We start from the raw sequence: 14,938 nt of genomic DNA on the forward strand, positions 1-14,938 counted from the left end.
CGGTTGATGTCTAGCATTAGGGGTGTCACTGGCAGGTCTGTCAGTAGAGTGGTGGCTCTTTTGGGTGCCTGGCACGGATAGTCTGTCTGCTGCACGCGAGGGCAGGGGGGAGGGAGACAGGCAGAGATCGGGGTGCTGCATTTCTTGCACATTTGAGGTGTCTGACCCTGGCAACGGAACGGAGAGTCTGAGAAGTGGGGTGTTGGATTCCATTCACAGATGAGAAACTAGACGATCTGACATCGCAGTGCTGCTGGGTGTCTGGTACTGGGGAGGGCACGAGGCTGGCATGCCGAGGCTAGAAGGCATAGGCGCTCTGTGTCTGACACTGGCCTTGATGCTTGTGGCTGACGGAGGCCAAGCAATCGGACAAAGGAGAGAGTCTGCATCTCTGGCACAAATGAGGGTGCTGGGTATCGGATAGAGGTCAGGGGGTCTGGCATAGGTGAGGGTGTCTGATCCAGGGTGTCTGGCAAAGCCTGGCTATTGAGGGGTCTGACATTGGTGAGGGCGCTGGGTGCCCTATTGAGGGAGTCTGACACAGGCTGAGGGATTCAGCACTCGTGGGGGCTGGTTGTTTTGCATTTATGAGGCCCAGCTTGGGTGAGGGTGCTGGTTCCTTGTCGTGGGCGGGATATTGGGTGTCTGTTAGTGGTGTGGGAGGTGCTAGTTTAGCACTGACGAAGGTGTCTGGCACTGGAGGGCGTGTTGATTGGTCAACACAATTGAGGGTGTGGCTTGGTGGGTGCTGAAGACCTGACACAGAACCAGCTCTGGATGTCTGTCTGCAGTTCAAGATGATCGTGGTTCTATGCAGGTGATCGTGAATGGTGTCTGCTGCGGGTGGTATGATGAGTGTCTGTCACCGGCACCGGGAGTGTCTGTCACTGGCATGGGGCAGTGCCTGGCTCTGAAATTAGACCAAAAAATGAAGAACAAATATAACGAAATAATTTGACTTTCTAGCTTTACTAAGTAAATCTGCATTCATGTTAATTTGCTTGTGTTTCTCAAAATTTTTGTAAATGAAAAGTGCTCTGACGCCACCGAGCGTGGTCGGTACACCCTTACCTAACAACCAGCACCCTCACATAGGCACACACCCTTACCCATGCCTAACAACCAGCACCCTCACATGGGCACACACCCTTACCCATGCCTAACAACCAGCACCCTCACATGGGCACACACCCTTACCCATGCCTAACAACCAGCACCCTCACATGGGCACACACCCTTACCCATGCCTAACAACCAGCACCCTCACGTGGGCACACACCCTTACCCATGCCTAACAACCAGCACCCTCACGTGGGCACACACCCTTACCCATGCCTAACAACCAGCACCCTCACATGGCACACACCCTTACCCCCTCATGTGTGCCACACACCCTTACCTCTGCCTTACAACCAGCACTCTCAGACATGTCACACACCTTTACCAATGCATACAAACTAGTACCCTTATGCGTGCCACATCCCTTATCTGTGCCCAACTGCCAAGGCCTTTTACATTTTAGGTTGTAAATTGTGTGGGCATGTGTGAGGGTGCTGGTTGTTAAGCACGAGGGTTGATGCTGCTTGTTACTCACAGATATGGGTGCTGGTGTCCAGCTCAACCAAGGGTTAAGGGAGCCCTTCCGTTTCCGAGGATTGTGGGAGATGTAGCTGGGGGACTATTTTCATTCACTCGCATGGGAGGGATGCTAGGTAAGGCTGCTGGACGTCTGGCACGGTAGGTATTCTGAATGTGAGGCGCTAGGTAAGGCTGCTGGACGTCTGGCACGGGAGGTATTCTGAATGTGAGATGCTAGGTGGGGCTGCTGGACATCTGGCACGGTAGGTATTCTGAATGTGAGATGCTAGGTGGGGCTGCTGGACGTCTGGCACGGTAGGTATTCTGAATGTGAGATGCTAGGTGGGGCTGCTGGACGTCTGGCACGGTAGGTATTCTGAATGTGAGATGCTAGGTGGGGCTGCTGGACGTCTGGCACGGTAGGTATTCTGAATGTGAGATGCTAGGTGGGGCTGCTGGACGTCTGGCACGGTAGGTATTCTGAATGTGAGATGCTAGGTGGGGCTGCTGGACGTCTGGCACGGTAGGTATTCTGAATGTGAGGCGCTAGGTAAGGCTGCTGGACGTCTGGCACGGGAGGGATGCTAGGTAAGGCTGCTGGACGTCTGGCACGGGAGGTATTCTGAATGTGAGGCGCTAGGTAAGGCTGCTGGACGTCTGGCACGGGAGGTATTCTGAATGTGAGGTGCTAGGTGGGGCTGCTGGACGTCTGGCACGGGAGGGATGCTAGGTAAGGTTGCTGGACGTCTGGCACGGTAGGTATTCTGAATGTGAGATGCTAGGTAAGGTTGCTGGACGTCTGGCACGGTAGGTATTCTGAATGTGAGATGCTATGTAAGGTTGGTGGACGTCTGGCACGGTAGGTATTCTGAATGTGAGATGCTATGTAAGGTTGGTGGACGTCTGGCACGGGGGGTAAGGCTCCAGTGAGGTGGTCATTCTGGAAAGGTTGACATCGATAGAGGGTGCGTCCTGCTGGAGTTGCTCCATTCGGTGTACAGGTGGGTCTGATACATGTGAGGCTTAGAGCTGAGCCTCAGCTGGCAGGAGCTCTGCTGTGGGGTGAGGAAGATTTCTGACGGGTCGTGGCATCTGGGGTATGGGTGGGACTTGTGGCACCTCAAAGCGGGTGCTTTTGTTCCAGGGAGTGTCTGTCCCAGGGCTGGAGTGGAATGTGCCATGCCTGGGAGGGTCTGTCCCAGGCTGGGGTTGAATGTGCCATGCCTGGGAGGGTCTGTCCCAGGGCTGGGGTTGGATGTGCCATGCCTGGGAGGGTCTGTCCCAGGGCTGGGGTTGGATGTGCCATGCCTGGGAGGGTCTGTCCCAGGGCTGGGGTTGGATGTGCCATGCCTGGGAGGGTCTGTCCCAGGGCTGGGGTGGAATGTGCCATGCCTGGAGGGTCTGTCCCAGGGCTGGGGTGGAATGTGCCATGCCTGGGAGGGTCTGTCCCAGGGCTGGGGTGGAATGTGCCATGCCTGGGAGGGTCTGTCCCAGGGCTGCGATGGAATGTGCCATGCCTGGGAGTGTCTGTCCCAGGGCTGGGGTTGGATGTGCCATGCCTGGTGCTGGTAGAAGCCCCTCTGACTCCTTGCTCTTTCTCCCCAGGATGGAGGCCTTCGCCCGCCGGTGCCCCTTCCTTTCCCGGGTGTCCCAGTCCTTCCTGCAGAAGGCCGGGCAGTCGCTGCTCACCTATGCCCAGAGTTGTCCAGTGATGATGGAGGGGATCACTGCCCGTGCCCTGCGGACCTCAGCTGCTCATGGCCAGGAGGCCAAGGAGAACAGCCCTGTGGGCTCGGAGGCCAAGCAGTTCAGCATGCCCCCGCCAGGTGAGTGTTGGATGGAGACCGGGGAAGGCCGTCTTGTGGGCATGGGGGAGTGGTAAAATACTGGTCCAAAACATGTCTCTCACGGGCACCGCACCTGGCAGCAAAGACCCCCACCCCAGAGGTGAGCCCGCACCCACGGCTGTTGTCTGCCACTTCAGATGTGTGGCATCTGCAGATCACGAGTGCGTGCCAGGGCGTAGGTGTGCCCCCACCCCGCTATGCAGGTAGGTGATCCCTCACCACAGGGTGTTCTATGCCAGGCCACAGGTGGGCCCCACCATCCTCAGTCTGCATGTATGTAATCCCACACCACAGGGTGTTCTATGCCAGGCCACAGATAGGCCCCTTCCGCCCTCAGTCTGCATGTATGTGATCCCACACCGGAGCGTGTTCTATGCCAGGCCACAGATAGGCCCCTTCCGCCCTCTGTCTGCATGTATGTGATCCCACACCGGAGCGTGTTCTATGCCAGGCCACAGATAGGCCCCTTCCGCCCTCAGTCTGCATGTATGTGATCCCACACCGGAGCGTGTTCTATGCCAGGCCACAGATAGCCCCCTTCCGCCCTCAGTCTGCATGTATGTGATCCCACACCAGAGCGTGTTCTATGCCAGGAAATGGGATCAGTAAAGCATTGTATTTGCACCTGTAAAGCACTGGGTTTTAAATGCATGAACTTTGAACTTCTAAAGCACTGGGTTTTAAGAAGCAGGAACTTTGCACCTGTAAAGCTCTGTTTTTGAGATCTGTAGGATGTGCATGTCTCATGGGATGTGAGATAAATGGACTGAACATCTGTACATTGTTGGTATACATTAAATGTGCATTTGGGGGCGCTGGGTTTTTGAGATGTAGACAAATCCACTGGTGAAGAGTTGGGTTTCTTGAATACAGGAAATATTGTGAAATTCTGGGAGGTTGATCAGAGAAATCTAAAGATTTCTGTTGGTGTCCACAGAGAGCAGCGCTGCCAGAGCCCTGCCCCAGCCCAGCGGAGCCCATTCGCAATCAGGCCTCTCTGCAGCTAATGCCAGCCCCAAGGCGGGCACCAAGTGCCCCTTCCTGGCAGCACAGATGAACCCGGACAACAGCAGCGTGTTCCGCAAGGCCAGCCTGGAGCTGCAGGAAGACGTGCAGGAAATGCAGGCGGTGAGGAAAGGTATGTGGTTATTGGGGTGTGCCCTTTCTGGGTGTGACTGCCCTCAACAGGAACCTGTTCTTGAAATCCTGTCCGTTGGGTCACATCCCTTTCAAATGAGGAAGGCTGCCCTCTGCGGCAGGTTGACTCACCGCCCGCTTGGATTTTGAAATGTGGTCATTTGCTGTTTGGCAATGCCTTGTATGACGAACAGTTGAGTGCCCCTGTGTCTGGCAGCATCTCTGAGTCCGGGGTTAGTTGTGTGTCTGTTGAGGGTTGTTGTGGGGTCCTTGAGACACGTGACGCTCCTTCCCTGTACATCTCACCTCACTGGTGCATCTCTGAGTCCGGGGTTAGTTGTGTGTCTGTTGAGGGTTGTTGTGGGGTCCTTGAAACACGTGACGCTCCTTCCCTGTACATCTGACCTCACCGGTGCATCTCTGAGTCCGGGGTTAGTTGTGTGTCTGTTGAGGGTTGTTGTGGGGTCCTTGAGACACGTGACGCTCCTTCCCTGTACATCTCACCTCACTGGTGCATCTCTGAGTCCGGGGTTAGTTGTGTGTCTGTTGAGGGTTGTTGTGGGGTCCTTGAAACACGTGACGCTCCTTCCCTGTACATCTGACCTCACCGGTGCATCTCTGAGTCCGGGGTTAGTTGTGTGTCTGTTGAGGGTTGTTGTGGGGTCCTTGAGACACGTGACGCTCCTTCCCTGTACATCTCACCTCACTGGTGCATCTCTGAGTCCGGGGTTAGTTGTGTGTCTGTTGAGGGTTGTTGTGGGGTCCTTGAAACACGTGACGCTCCTTCCCTGTACATCTGACCTCACCGGTGCATCTCTGAGTCCGGGGTTAGTTGTGTGTCTGTTGAGGGTTGCTGTGTAGGGGGTTAGTTCTGTGTCTGTTGAGGGTTTCTGTGTCCGGGGTTAGTTGTGTGTCTGTTGAGGGTTGCTGGTAAGGGGGTTAGTTGTGTGTCTGAGGGTTGCTGGTAAGGGGGTTAGTTGTGTGTCTGTTAGTTGTGTGTCTGTTGAGGGTTGCTGTGTTAGGGGGTTAGATGTGTGTCTGTTGAGGGTTGCTGTGTTAGGGGGTTAGATGTGTGTCTGTTGAGGGTTGCTGTGTAAGGGGGTTAGTTGTGTGTCTGTTGAGGGTTTCTGTGTAAGGGGGTTAGTTGTGTGTCTGTTGAGGGTTGCTGGTAAGGGGGTTAGTTGTGTGTCTGTTGAGGGTTGCTGTGTCAGGGGTTAGTTGTGTGTCTGTTGAGGGTTGCTGTGTAAGGGGGTTAGTTGTGTGTCTGAGGGTTGCCGTGTAAAGGGGTTAGTTGTGTGTCTGTTGAGGGTTGCTGGTAAGGGGGTTAGTTGTGTGTCTGTTGAGGGTTGCTGGTAAGGGGGTTAGTTGTGTGTCTGTTGAGGGTTTCTGTGTCAGGGGTTAGTTGTGTGTCTGTTGAGGGTTGCCGTGTAAAGGGGTTAGTTGTGTGTCTGTTGAGGGTTGCTGGTAAGGGGGTTAGTTGTGTGTCTGTTGAGGGTTGCTGTGTCAGGGGTTAGTTGTGTGTCTGTTGAGGGTTGCTGTGTCAGGGGTTAGTTGTGTGTCTGTTGAGGGGTTCTGTGTCAGGGGTTAGTTGTGTGTCTGTTGAGGGTTGCTGGTAAGGGGGTTAGTTGTGTGTCTGTTGAGGGTTGCTGTGTCAGGGGTTAGTTGTGTGTCTGTTGAGGGTTGCTGTGTCAGGGGTTAGTTGTGTGTCTGTTGAGGGGTTCTGTGTCAGGGGTTAGTTGTGTGTCTGTTGAGGGTTGCTGGTAAGGGGGTTAGTTGTGTGTCTGTTGAGGGTTGCTGTGTAAGGGGGTTAGTTGTGTTTCCGTTGAGGGTTGCTGTGTAAGGGGGTTAGTTGTGTGTCTGTTGAGGGTTGCTGTGTAAGGGGGTTAGTTGTGTGTCTGAGGGTTTCTGTGTCGGGGGTTAGTTGTGTGTCTGTTGAGGGTTGCCATGTAAGGGGGTTAGTTGTGTGTGTGTCTGAGGGTTGCTGGTAAGGGGGTTAGTTGTGTGTCTGTTGAGGGTTGCTGGTAAGGGGGTTAGTTGTGTGTCTGTTGAGGGTTGCTGTGTAAGGGGGTTAGTTGTGTGTCTGTTGAGGGTTGCTGTGTAAGGGGGTTAGTTGTGTGTCTGTTGAGGGTTGCTGCGTAAGGGGGTTAGTTGTGTGTCTGTTGAGGGTTGCTGCGTAAGGGGGTTAGTTGTGTGTCTGTTGAGGGTTGCTGCGTAAGGGGGTTAGTTGTGTGTCTGTTGAGGGTTGCTGTGTAAGGGGGTTAGTTGTGTGTCGGTTGAGGGTTGCTGTGTAAGGGGGTTAGTTGTGTGTCTGTTCAGGGTTGTTGTGGGGTCCTTCACGCCCGTGACGCTCCTTCCCTGTACACCTGACCTCACTGGTGCACTTCTCTTTTTTCACACAGAGCTGGCCGCGTCCCCCCTGGCCCCGGCTGTGGTCCAGATTCAGACCGAGGGTCAGGACCAGTCTGGCTTGCTGAAGAGGTTCCAGGATGTGGTGCGGAAGCAGAGGCCGGAGACGGTGTCCCACCTCCTCCAGGACAACATGCCCAAATGTAAGGATGCTGATCTCTGGCCGTGCTTAACTTGTCACCGCCCCTCCCTGGTCCAGGCGTGGCATCCATGCGAGAACACCTACAGTTTAAGAAGAGCTCGCATTTATGATTAATAGTGTTTTATTTTCGGACGGGCCCCTTGAATAACAAGAGTTTATAGCTCCAGGGCTAAGTGTCCCGAGGGTTTTCCCAAAGGGATAAAGGTGCCCTCCTCAGCAGGCGGCTCGCAACCCCCCCCCACCCCCCCACACACACACACCCCCAGCCCTTCGCATGCCCATCTCTGTGTCTTTTTCACAGTCTGCGAAGAGATGTATTTAAATTTATTGCAATGCATTGATGGTTGCTTCGGTGGACACAGACTTTTGAGACGCATGCTGGACTGTGCAGCAGAGGTCTCCCCCCCCCCCCCCCCGCCATTCTGTGTCCCCCCCCCCCCTCCAGCCTGTCTTCCCCCCCCCCCCAGCCTGTCTCCCCCCCCTCTCCAGCCTGTCTCCCCCCCCCTCTCCAGCCTGTCTCCCCCCCCCTCTCCAGCCTGTCTCCCCCCCCCTCTCCAGCCTGTCTCCCCCCCCCTCTCCAGCCTGTCTCCCCCCCCTCTCCAGCCTGTCTCCCCCCCCTCTCCAGCCTGTCTCCCCCCCTCTCCAGCCTGTCTCCCCCCCCCCCTCTCCAGCCTGTCTCCCCCCCCCCCCTCTCCAGCCTGTCTCCCCCCCCCCCCCCCCCCTCCAGCCTGTCTCCCCCCCCCTCTCCAGCCTGTCTCCCCCCCCCTCTCCAGCCTGTCTCCCCCCCCCTCTCCAGCCTGCCTCCCCCCCCTCTCCAGCCTGTCCCCCCCCCCCCTCTCCAGCCTGTCTCCCCCCTGTTAGAAATGGGATCCTGGCTGGCCAAGACTCACGTCGAGGTCAGTCAGGGATCACCATTCCTAAGGTCAGGGCAAGGGAGTTACACGCCAAGATAACCCCTACTCGCCCTCTAGGTAACGTGGCGCGAGCAGCAAGGCTAAACTTGGAGGCGATATGAGTTAAGTATTTGCGCACGCACCCCAGCAACAACACCCAAGGCCCACCACAAAGGAAACTCCACACAAGGTTATATATAAAAATAGCCTTTGTATTACACCAAAATACATTAGATAAAACACACACTTTACATTGTGCCAGGGGCACGGGCAGAATTTACAGGGGATATGTACAAGACAGGGCCACCTGGACCACTGTCAGGAATCAGCACTTTTATAAGTAACACTTCTTAGAAATAGCACTTAGAATGTAAAATTACATTAGCACAAAATAACATACAACCAGTCACTACTGGCACCAGGTGAGCACCACCTATGCAACCCTCACTATTTTAGGAGATTACACTAGGGACCTGGGCCTCGCTAGTACCACCTGCACTAGGGAGAAAACAACCACCTAAGTATTACAATACCTGTAGGGGTGTAAGGAAGGAAACACATGATGCATCACAATACATTCAGCGGTGTAAAAGGACAAAGCACATGACGCATAAAAACACATTCAGAGGTGCAAGAGAAACAAGGCACATGATGTATCAACAACACATTCAGCGGTGCAGCAAAGAGCACTTTGCAGAAATCACATTAACATGAACTTACATCAAAGTCCAGGGTCCAGGTTGCGCCACTTGCGCAAAACCTAAACGTAGCAGCTGCCCACAAAGTGCTGGGCAGCTGAGGGACAGAACAGGGGGCCTAAACGCTGCAGCTGGCACTAAGTGCTGCGCAGCTGGGGAAAGGCCAGGGATGAAGCAGGAGTGCGCCTCACTCCTAAGTTCACAGAACATGTCCCTAGAAAAGAAAGACCTAAACGGTGCAGCTACCCACTAATTGCTGGGCAGCTGAAAACAGAACTGCGACAGGGCTCTTACTGGCCCCTCCGGACAAGGACTTTGCCCAACTGAGCCCTCTGGCTCTAAAAACAAATATGTCCCGGGTTGGAGCCATCTAGGCTCAAGAAACACTACTGCCCAGCGTGGGAGCCCTCAGGCTCTGCAGTAAATACAATGCCCCAACACGTTGGAGCCACGGGGCTCAGCACGGGCTCCTCGGGCCCTTTCACTCGATACTGTGCCCTGGGGAAACGTTGGGGCGGCCCTCTACCATCCAGGGCCGCCCTGAAGGCACCTAAAGGCGGAGCGCACGGACAGAAGAAAACGCTATGCCCCCACCGAGCCCTCTGTCAAGCGGGGCCGCTCAGCGTTGCGAGGGGATCCCTCGCGCACTTTCATCACGTCCCGCCCCCCCCCGGGCAGCTCTACTCACCGGCTGCTCTCCAGAGGCGGCGGGGGACACCATCTTCTTGCAGCAGTCTGCCGGGGCCCTCCCTCGCTCACGGGGGCCTCGGCGGGTGTCAGCAGGGCAGCGGGCGGGGCTCTCTCACCTCATGAGAGCCCCGCTTTCTTGACACAGGGGTCTTCACCCGGTCCCTCATCTCGGGACCGGGACTCAGCCCCCGGCTCAGTCTCCCTGGCGGCGCTGGCCAATCCCAGCGCGGCGGCGGGCGGGACTTCCTCCGGCAACCCGGAAGTCCCGCCCCGCATCAGGCACTGTAGTGCCTTACTTCCTGTTTTGCGGCGCTCGGGCCGCGGCGGTGAATCTCGGGGGCATTTCAGAGGGGTGGCACCCTCGAGATTAAAAATAAACAGCGAGGTGGGCACTCGCTCGCTTTAAGTAAATAACGGGCAAAAGTAAAAATAAAGCGCTCCGAGCGCTAGGGAACAACACAGCGCTTTCAAGCGCTAGGGGCAGAATAAAAGCGCTCCCATGCGCTATAAAGCAAATAAAGCGCTCCTTGCGCTAGGCAACAGTCCCTCTGGCATCCAGGAGCGGGGCAGGGCAAAGAGGCCCCCCGAGTCCAGAGACAAGCACAGCAGAGAAAAGTCCTCCAGGGCATCAGTAAGCCAGGGGCTGGGCAGAGCCCAGGGGAGGCAAGCCTTCCCCTGGGCCCAAGCAGCAGCACGCCCCTGGTAGATCCAAGTCAAAAACAAGAACCTCTTCATGGGGTCACAGCCCCTCTTTTATACACCTTTTCCCTTTATCTTTAGGTGCAGGGTGGGGGCAGAACCAGTCGCAGCTGGTCTGAGAGCACTGTTGATGGCTCAACCACCCCTTTCATTCATCAGGCAGGCTAGGGTCATCAGTCGCACCACAGGGGGCGGAGCCAGCATTGTGTGGGGGAAACCCAGCCTCATTCAGGACACAGGCGCAGCCCCTCCCTCACATCAGCATGCTAATCTCTCCATTCACCACTGGGGCAGACCCACACAGACTTCCTGGAGCCTGGCATCCCAGCCAGCTCCAGCCAATCACACGCCAGCACCTTCACAGCACATACACAGCCATGTCTAGAAGTAGCACTTCCGCACAAGACACAACCAGGCCACATACATCGTTGCAAAGCATTCACTCTCCTGAGTTCGCACATACCAAACTTGACCATGCACGCCTCACGCATCAGGAACTACCAGGGACACAGACATTCCCCATGCATTCCTATGGGAGAGCAGGCCAATCTCACACACGCACTCAGGGAGCGCACGCACTTTACACTGCGCCACAGTGTCAAAGTGCGCAAAGACCAGAAGTCACTAGGCAAAAAGTTCAGGGGTGAACCTGCCAGAAGGGCCAAGTCCAACACAACCCCCTTCCAGCCAAAACGCAGGGGAGAACAATCACCACCGTGATGGACTTCCCTGCTTGGGGCGATAGAACACGGACGCGGGCCCGCACTGCAGGGACACCCTCCGGTTCTACGCCACGTTGATCCATAAGACAAGCACATACTTAAAAAAAAAACAGGCCCAACTAGGCTACCCCACTGGTACTCCTTAGTTGTCCACGGCTAGGACCAGGCCCTAGGCCACCCAGATACCACTGGTCCCTACCAATCCACAGAGTGGGGGGTGGTAACCCCTGGCCTACATAGCCATTCTCCACTCCCTTTCTCAGTGTAGTTCCAAACTACCACTGATTCTTCAACCTAGGGTCCGCACCCTCAGGCTGACCAGAGGTCACGGGCAAGAATGCCCCACCCTACCTCTACTTCTGAAGCACCCTCCAGAACACAACTCTCCCACCAGTTCGGGACCTTTACTCCCTCAGCAGCAGTGACCACGGTCAGACCAGCACAAGATCGGTGTAGTGAGGCGTTGCACTTTGCGGGTTGCCAGATGCGGCGCAGGCAGCGGCTCGCGGACCGCGTCGAGACGGGGACGGTGAGCGGCATAGGCTGCGCGGCCGAAGGCAGACGCGGCTCAGTGCGGTGCCTACAGGACACCAGGCTGGTCATGACAGTCACAGCTCCCTTAACTGGTCTACCACCTGGGATTCGAATTCACTCCTCCTTCAGCAGCAAGGCAACCACTGCAGGTCAATCCCCCATACAGCTTACCCGGTTCCTTCTCTTCAGGCAGGAGTTCCTTCAGGACACTACATACAGTTGCCCTTACGTCCAGATCCGGACACACCGGCTACTGGCTCCCCAACCGAGGGACGTACCCCTTTGGTCAGATGCCTGGCGCACCAGGACTTCCTTGAGGGTGACACCTAACTAATGTGTCGTGTACAAGTCTTCCTGACACTCAGGACAGAAGTGGCAGCACCATGGTCACTCCCTGGTTACTCCACTGGGGAACCTATCCCCCTCGCACCCCTCTATCTGGACTTCTGCACCCTCCCAACTGGAGCGGTACTGCCAGATAACAGAACTACTAGAGCCCTGCTTACAGGCGCTCCACGTTCTCTCCACGCTGGGAGATCTCCCTACAAGGACGCTCCATACGGACATGCTAGGCTCCCTCACCTGGTGTTCCTAAGAAAAAAAACACCCAGACTACGAAGACCAGGCTTGTGCTCCTCCGAGCCACTTCCACCACACTGGGCTGGAAGACCAGAACCTTTCCTTAGGGTCACTCCCCAACAATTAACACAATAGCACAGGGGCAGGGGAAACTCCCATGAGCTTCAGGCCCACCCATGAAATCCTGTTCACTGATGTTCTACATTCTTCAAACACTCTGGGAGATCTTCCTCAAATGACCTATTGGTACAGCCTAGGCCCCCGACCTGACGTTCCCTTCAGAAACATTCTAGGCCCTGACACTGGGTTTCGGGCACCTGGAGACATGCAGTCCCACCCACTCCTTCTCCTCTTGAGACAGGACGTGAGCCCCTACACCGAGACCTAGCTGGGCTACACTTAACCTCTTCCCCCACACTGGGCTGGAAGACACCTCAGCCACTCCTTTTGGAATCACTCCATCCCCTATGCCTCTCTCCTCCCAGAACATTACCAACTCCAACCATCTGTCTCTAAATAGACCACAGAAATCAAAAGCAGGCTCCACTGTCTGCAGACGTTCTTGGGAAAAGTTTAACACACAGAACTTTGGTATCTGAGCAAAACAAGAGTACACAAGCATTCAGTGCAACACACCATTCGTCCACACACACCCCTCCCCAGACTGGTAAGGCAGTTTCTACCACCCCTGATTTCTCAACCTGACCACACGTGACACAGGTACCATAACTCCAGGGCAGGGACGGGGGACACATGCACTGAACACACTTATGCTGCCACCACTGGATCCCACCCTTCTGGTGAATCCAGAACACACTGCACTTAGGGGGATGATCTACCCTCCCGAGCTAGGGACACCTAACTCAAAGTGCACAAGAAACACATTTCCACAGAAATGACATTTTTAGCAAACTCCATACAATAATCCCCAAAATGTGATTATCTAAAATGCAGAGCTTTGTAGTGGCCAGTTGCCACTGTGGTACAACGCAAACACAAATCCTCATCCTCACCGCTGCGTCCAATGTTAGAAATGGGATCCTGGCTGGCCAAGACTCACGTCGAGGTCAGTCAGGGATCACCATTCCTAAGGTCAGGGCAAGGGAGTTACACGCCAAGATAACCCCTACTCGCCCTCTAGGTAACGTGGCGCGAGCAGCAAGGCTAAACTTGGAGGCGATATGAGTTAAGTATTTGCGCACGCACCCCAGCAACAACACCCAAGGCCCACCACAAAGGAAACTCCACACAAGGTTATATATAAAAATAGCCTTTGTATTACACCAAAATACATTAGATAAAACACACACTTTACATTGTGCCAGGGGCACGGGCAGAATTTACAGGGGATATGTACAAGACAGGGCCACCTGGACCACTGTCAGGAATCAGCACTTTTATAAGTAACACTTCTTAGAAATAGCACTTAGAATGTAAAATTACATTAGCACAAAATAACATACAACCAGTCACTACTGGCACCAGGTGAGCACCACCTATGCAACCCTCACTATCTTAGGAGATTACACTAGGGACCTGGGCCTCGCTAGTACCACCTGCACTAGGGAGAAAACAACCACCTAAGTATTACAATACCTGTAGGGGTGTAAGGAAGGAAACACATGATGCATCACAATACATTCAGCGGTGTAAAAGGACAAAGCACATGACGCATAAAAACACATTCAGAGGTGCAAGAGAAACAAGGCACATGATGTATCAACAACACATTCAGCGGTGCAGCAAAGAGCACTTTGCAGAAATCACATTAACATGAACTTACATCAAAGTCCAGGGTCCAGGTTGCGCCACTTGCGCAAAACCTAAACGTAGCAGCTGCCCACAAAGTGCTGGGCAGCTGAGGGACAGAACAGGGGGCCTAAACGCTGCAGCTGGCACTAAGTGCTGCGCAGCTGGGGAAAGGCCAGGGATGAAGCAGGAGTGCGCCTCACTCCTAAGTTCACAGAACATGTCCCTAGAAAAGAAAGACCTAAACGGTGCAGCTACCCACTAATTGCTGGGCAGCTGAAAACAGAACTGCGACAGGGCTCTTACTGGCCCCTCCGGACAAGGACTTTGCCCAACTGAGCCCTCTGGCTCTAAAAACAAATATGTCCCGGGTTGGAGCCATCTAGGCTCAAGAAACACTACTGCCCAGCGTGGGAGCCCTCAGGCTCTGCAGTAAATACAATGCCCCAACACGTTGGAGCCACGGGGCTCAGCACGGGCTCCTCGGGCCCTTTCACTCGATACTGTGCCCTGGGGAAACGTTGGGGCGGCCCTCTACCATCCGGGGCCGCCCTGAAGGCACCTAAAGGCGGAGCGCACGGACAGAAGAAAACGCTATGCCCCCACCGAGCCCTCTGTCAAGCGGGGCCGCTCAGCGTTGCGAGGGGATCCCTCGCGCACTTTCACCACGTCCCGCCCCCCCCCCCGGGCAGCTCTACTCACCGGCTGCTCTCCGGAGGCGGCGGGGGACACCATCTTCTTGCAGCAGTCTGCCGGGGCCCTCCCTCGCTCACGGGGGCCTCGGCGGGTGTCAGCAGGGCAGCGGGCGGGGCTCTCTCACCTCATGAGAGCCCCGCTTTCTTGACACAGGTGTCTTCACCCGGTCCCTCATCTCGGGACCGGGACTCAGCCCCAGGCTCAGTCTCCCTGGCGGCGCTGGCCAATCCCAGCGCGGCGGCGGGCGGGACTTCCTCCGGCAACCCGGAAGTCCCGCCCCGCATCAGGCACTGTAGTGCCTTACTTCCTGTTTTGCGGCGCTCGGGCCGCGGCGGTGAATCTCGGGGGCATTTCAGAGGGGTGGCACCCTCGAGATTAAAAATAAACAGCGAGGTGGGCACTCGCTCGCTTTAAGTAAATAACGGGCAAAAGTAAAAATAAAGCGCTCCGAGCGCTAGGGAACAACACAGCGCTTTCAAGCGCTAGGGGCAGAATAAAAGCGCTCCCATGCGCTATAAAGCAAATAAAGCGCTCCTTGCGCTAGGCAACAGTCCCTCTGGCATCCAGG

General features: G+C 55.5%; 1 protein-coding gene across 1 annotated transcript; it reads left to right on the plus strand.

Annotated features, from left to right (window-relative positions):
• Positions 1–730: 730 nt before the first annotated feature.
• Positions 731–7,111, plus strand: LOC147666398 (5-aminolevulinate synthase, non-specific, mitochondrial-like; the record flags this gene model as incomplete). Its single annotated transcript, XM_086949093.1, has 4 exons — positions 731–817; positions 3,184–3,404; positions 4,363–4,563; positions 6,962–7,111. Coding segments are annotated over exons 1-4 (592 nt in total), but the record flags the coding sequence as incomplete, so codon positions are not given.
• Positions 7,112–14,938: the final 7,827 nt, after the last annotated feature.

This window comes from Lissotriton vulgaris, unplaced genomic scaffold, assembly GCF_964263255.1.
Source record: "Lissotriton vulgaris unplaced genomic scaffold, aLisVul1.2 SCAFFOLD_508, whole genome shotgun sequence".
Taxonomy (NCBI): Eukaryota; Metazoa; Chordata; class Amphibia; order Caudata; family Salamandridae; genus Lissotriton; species Lissotriton vulgaris.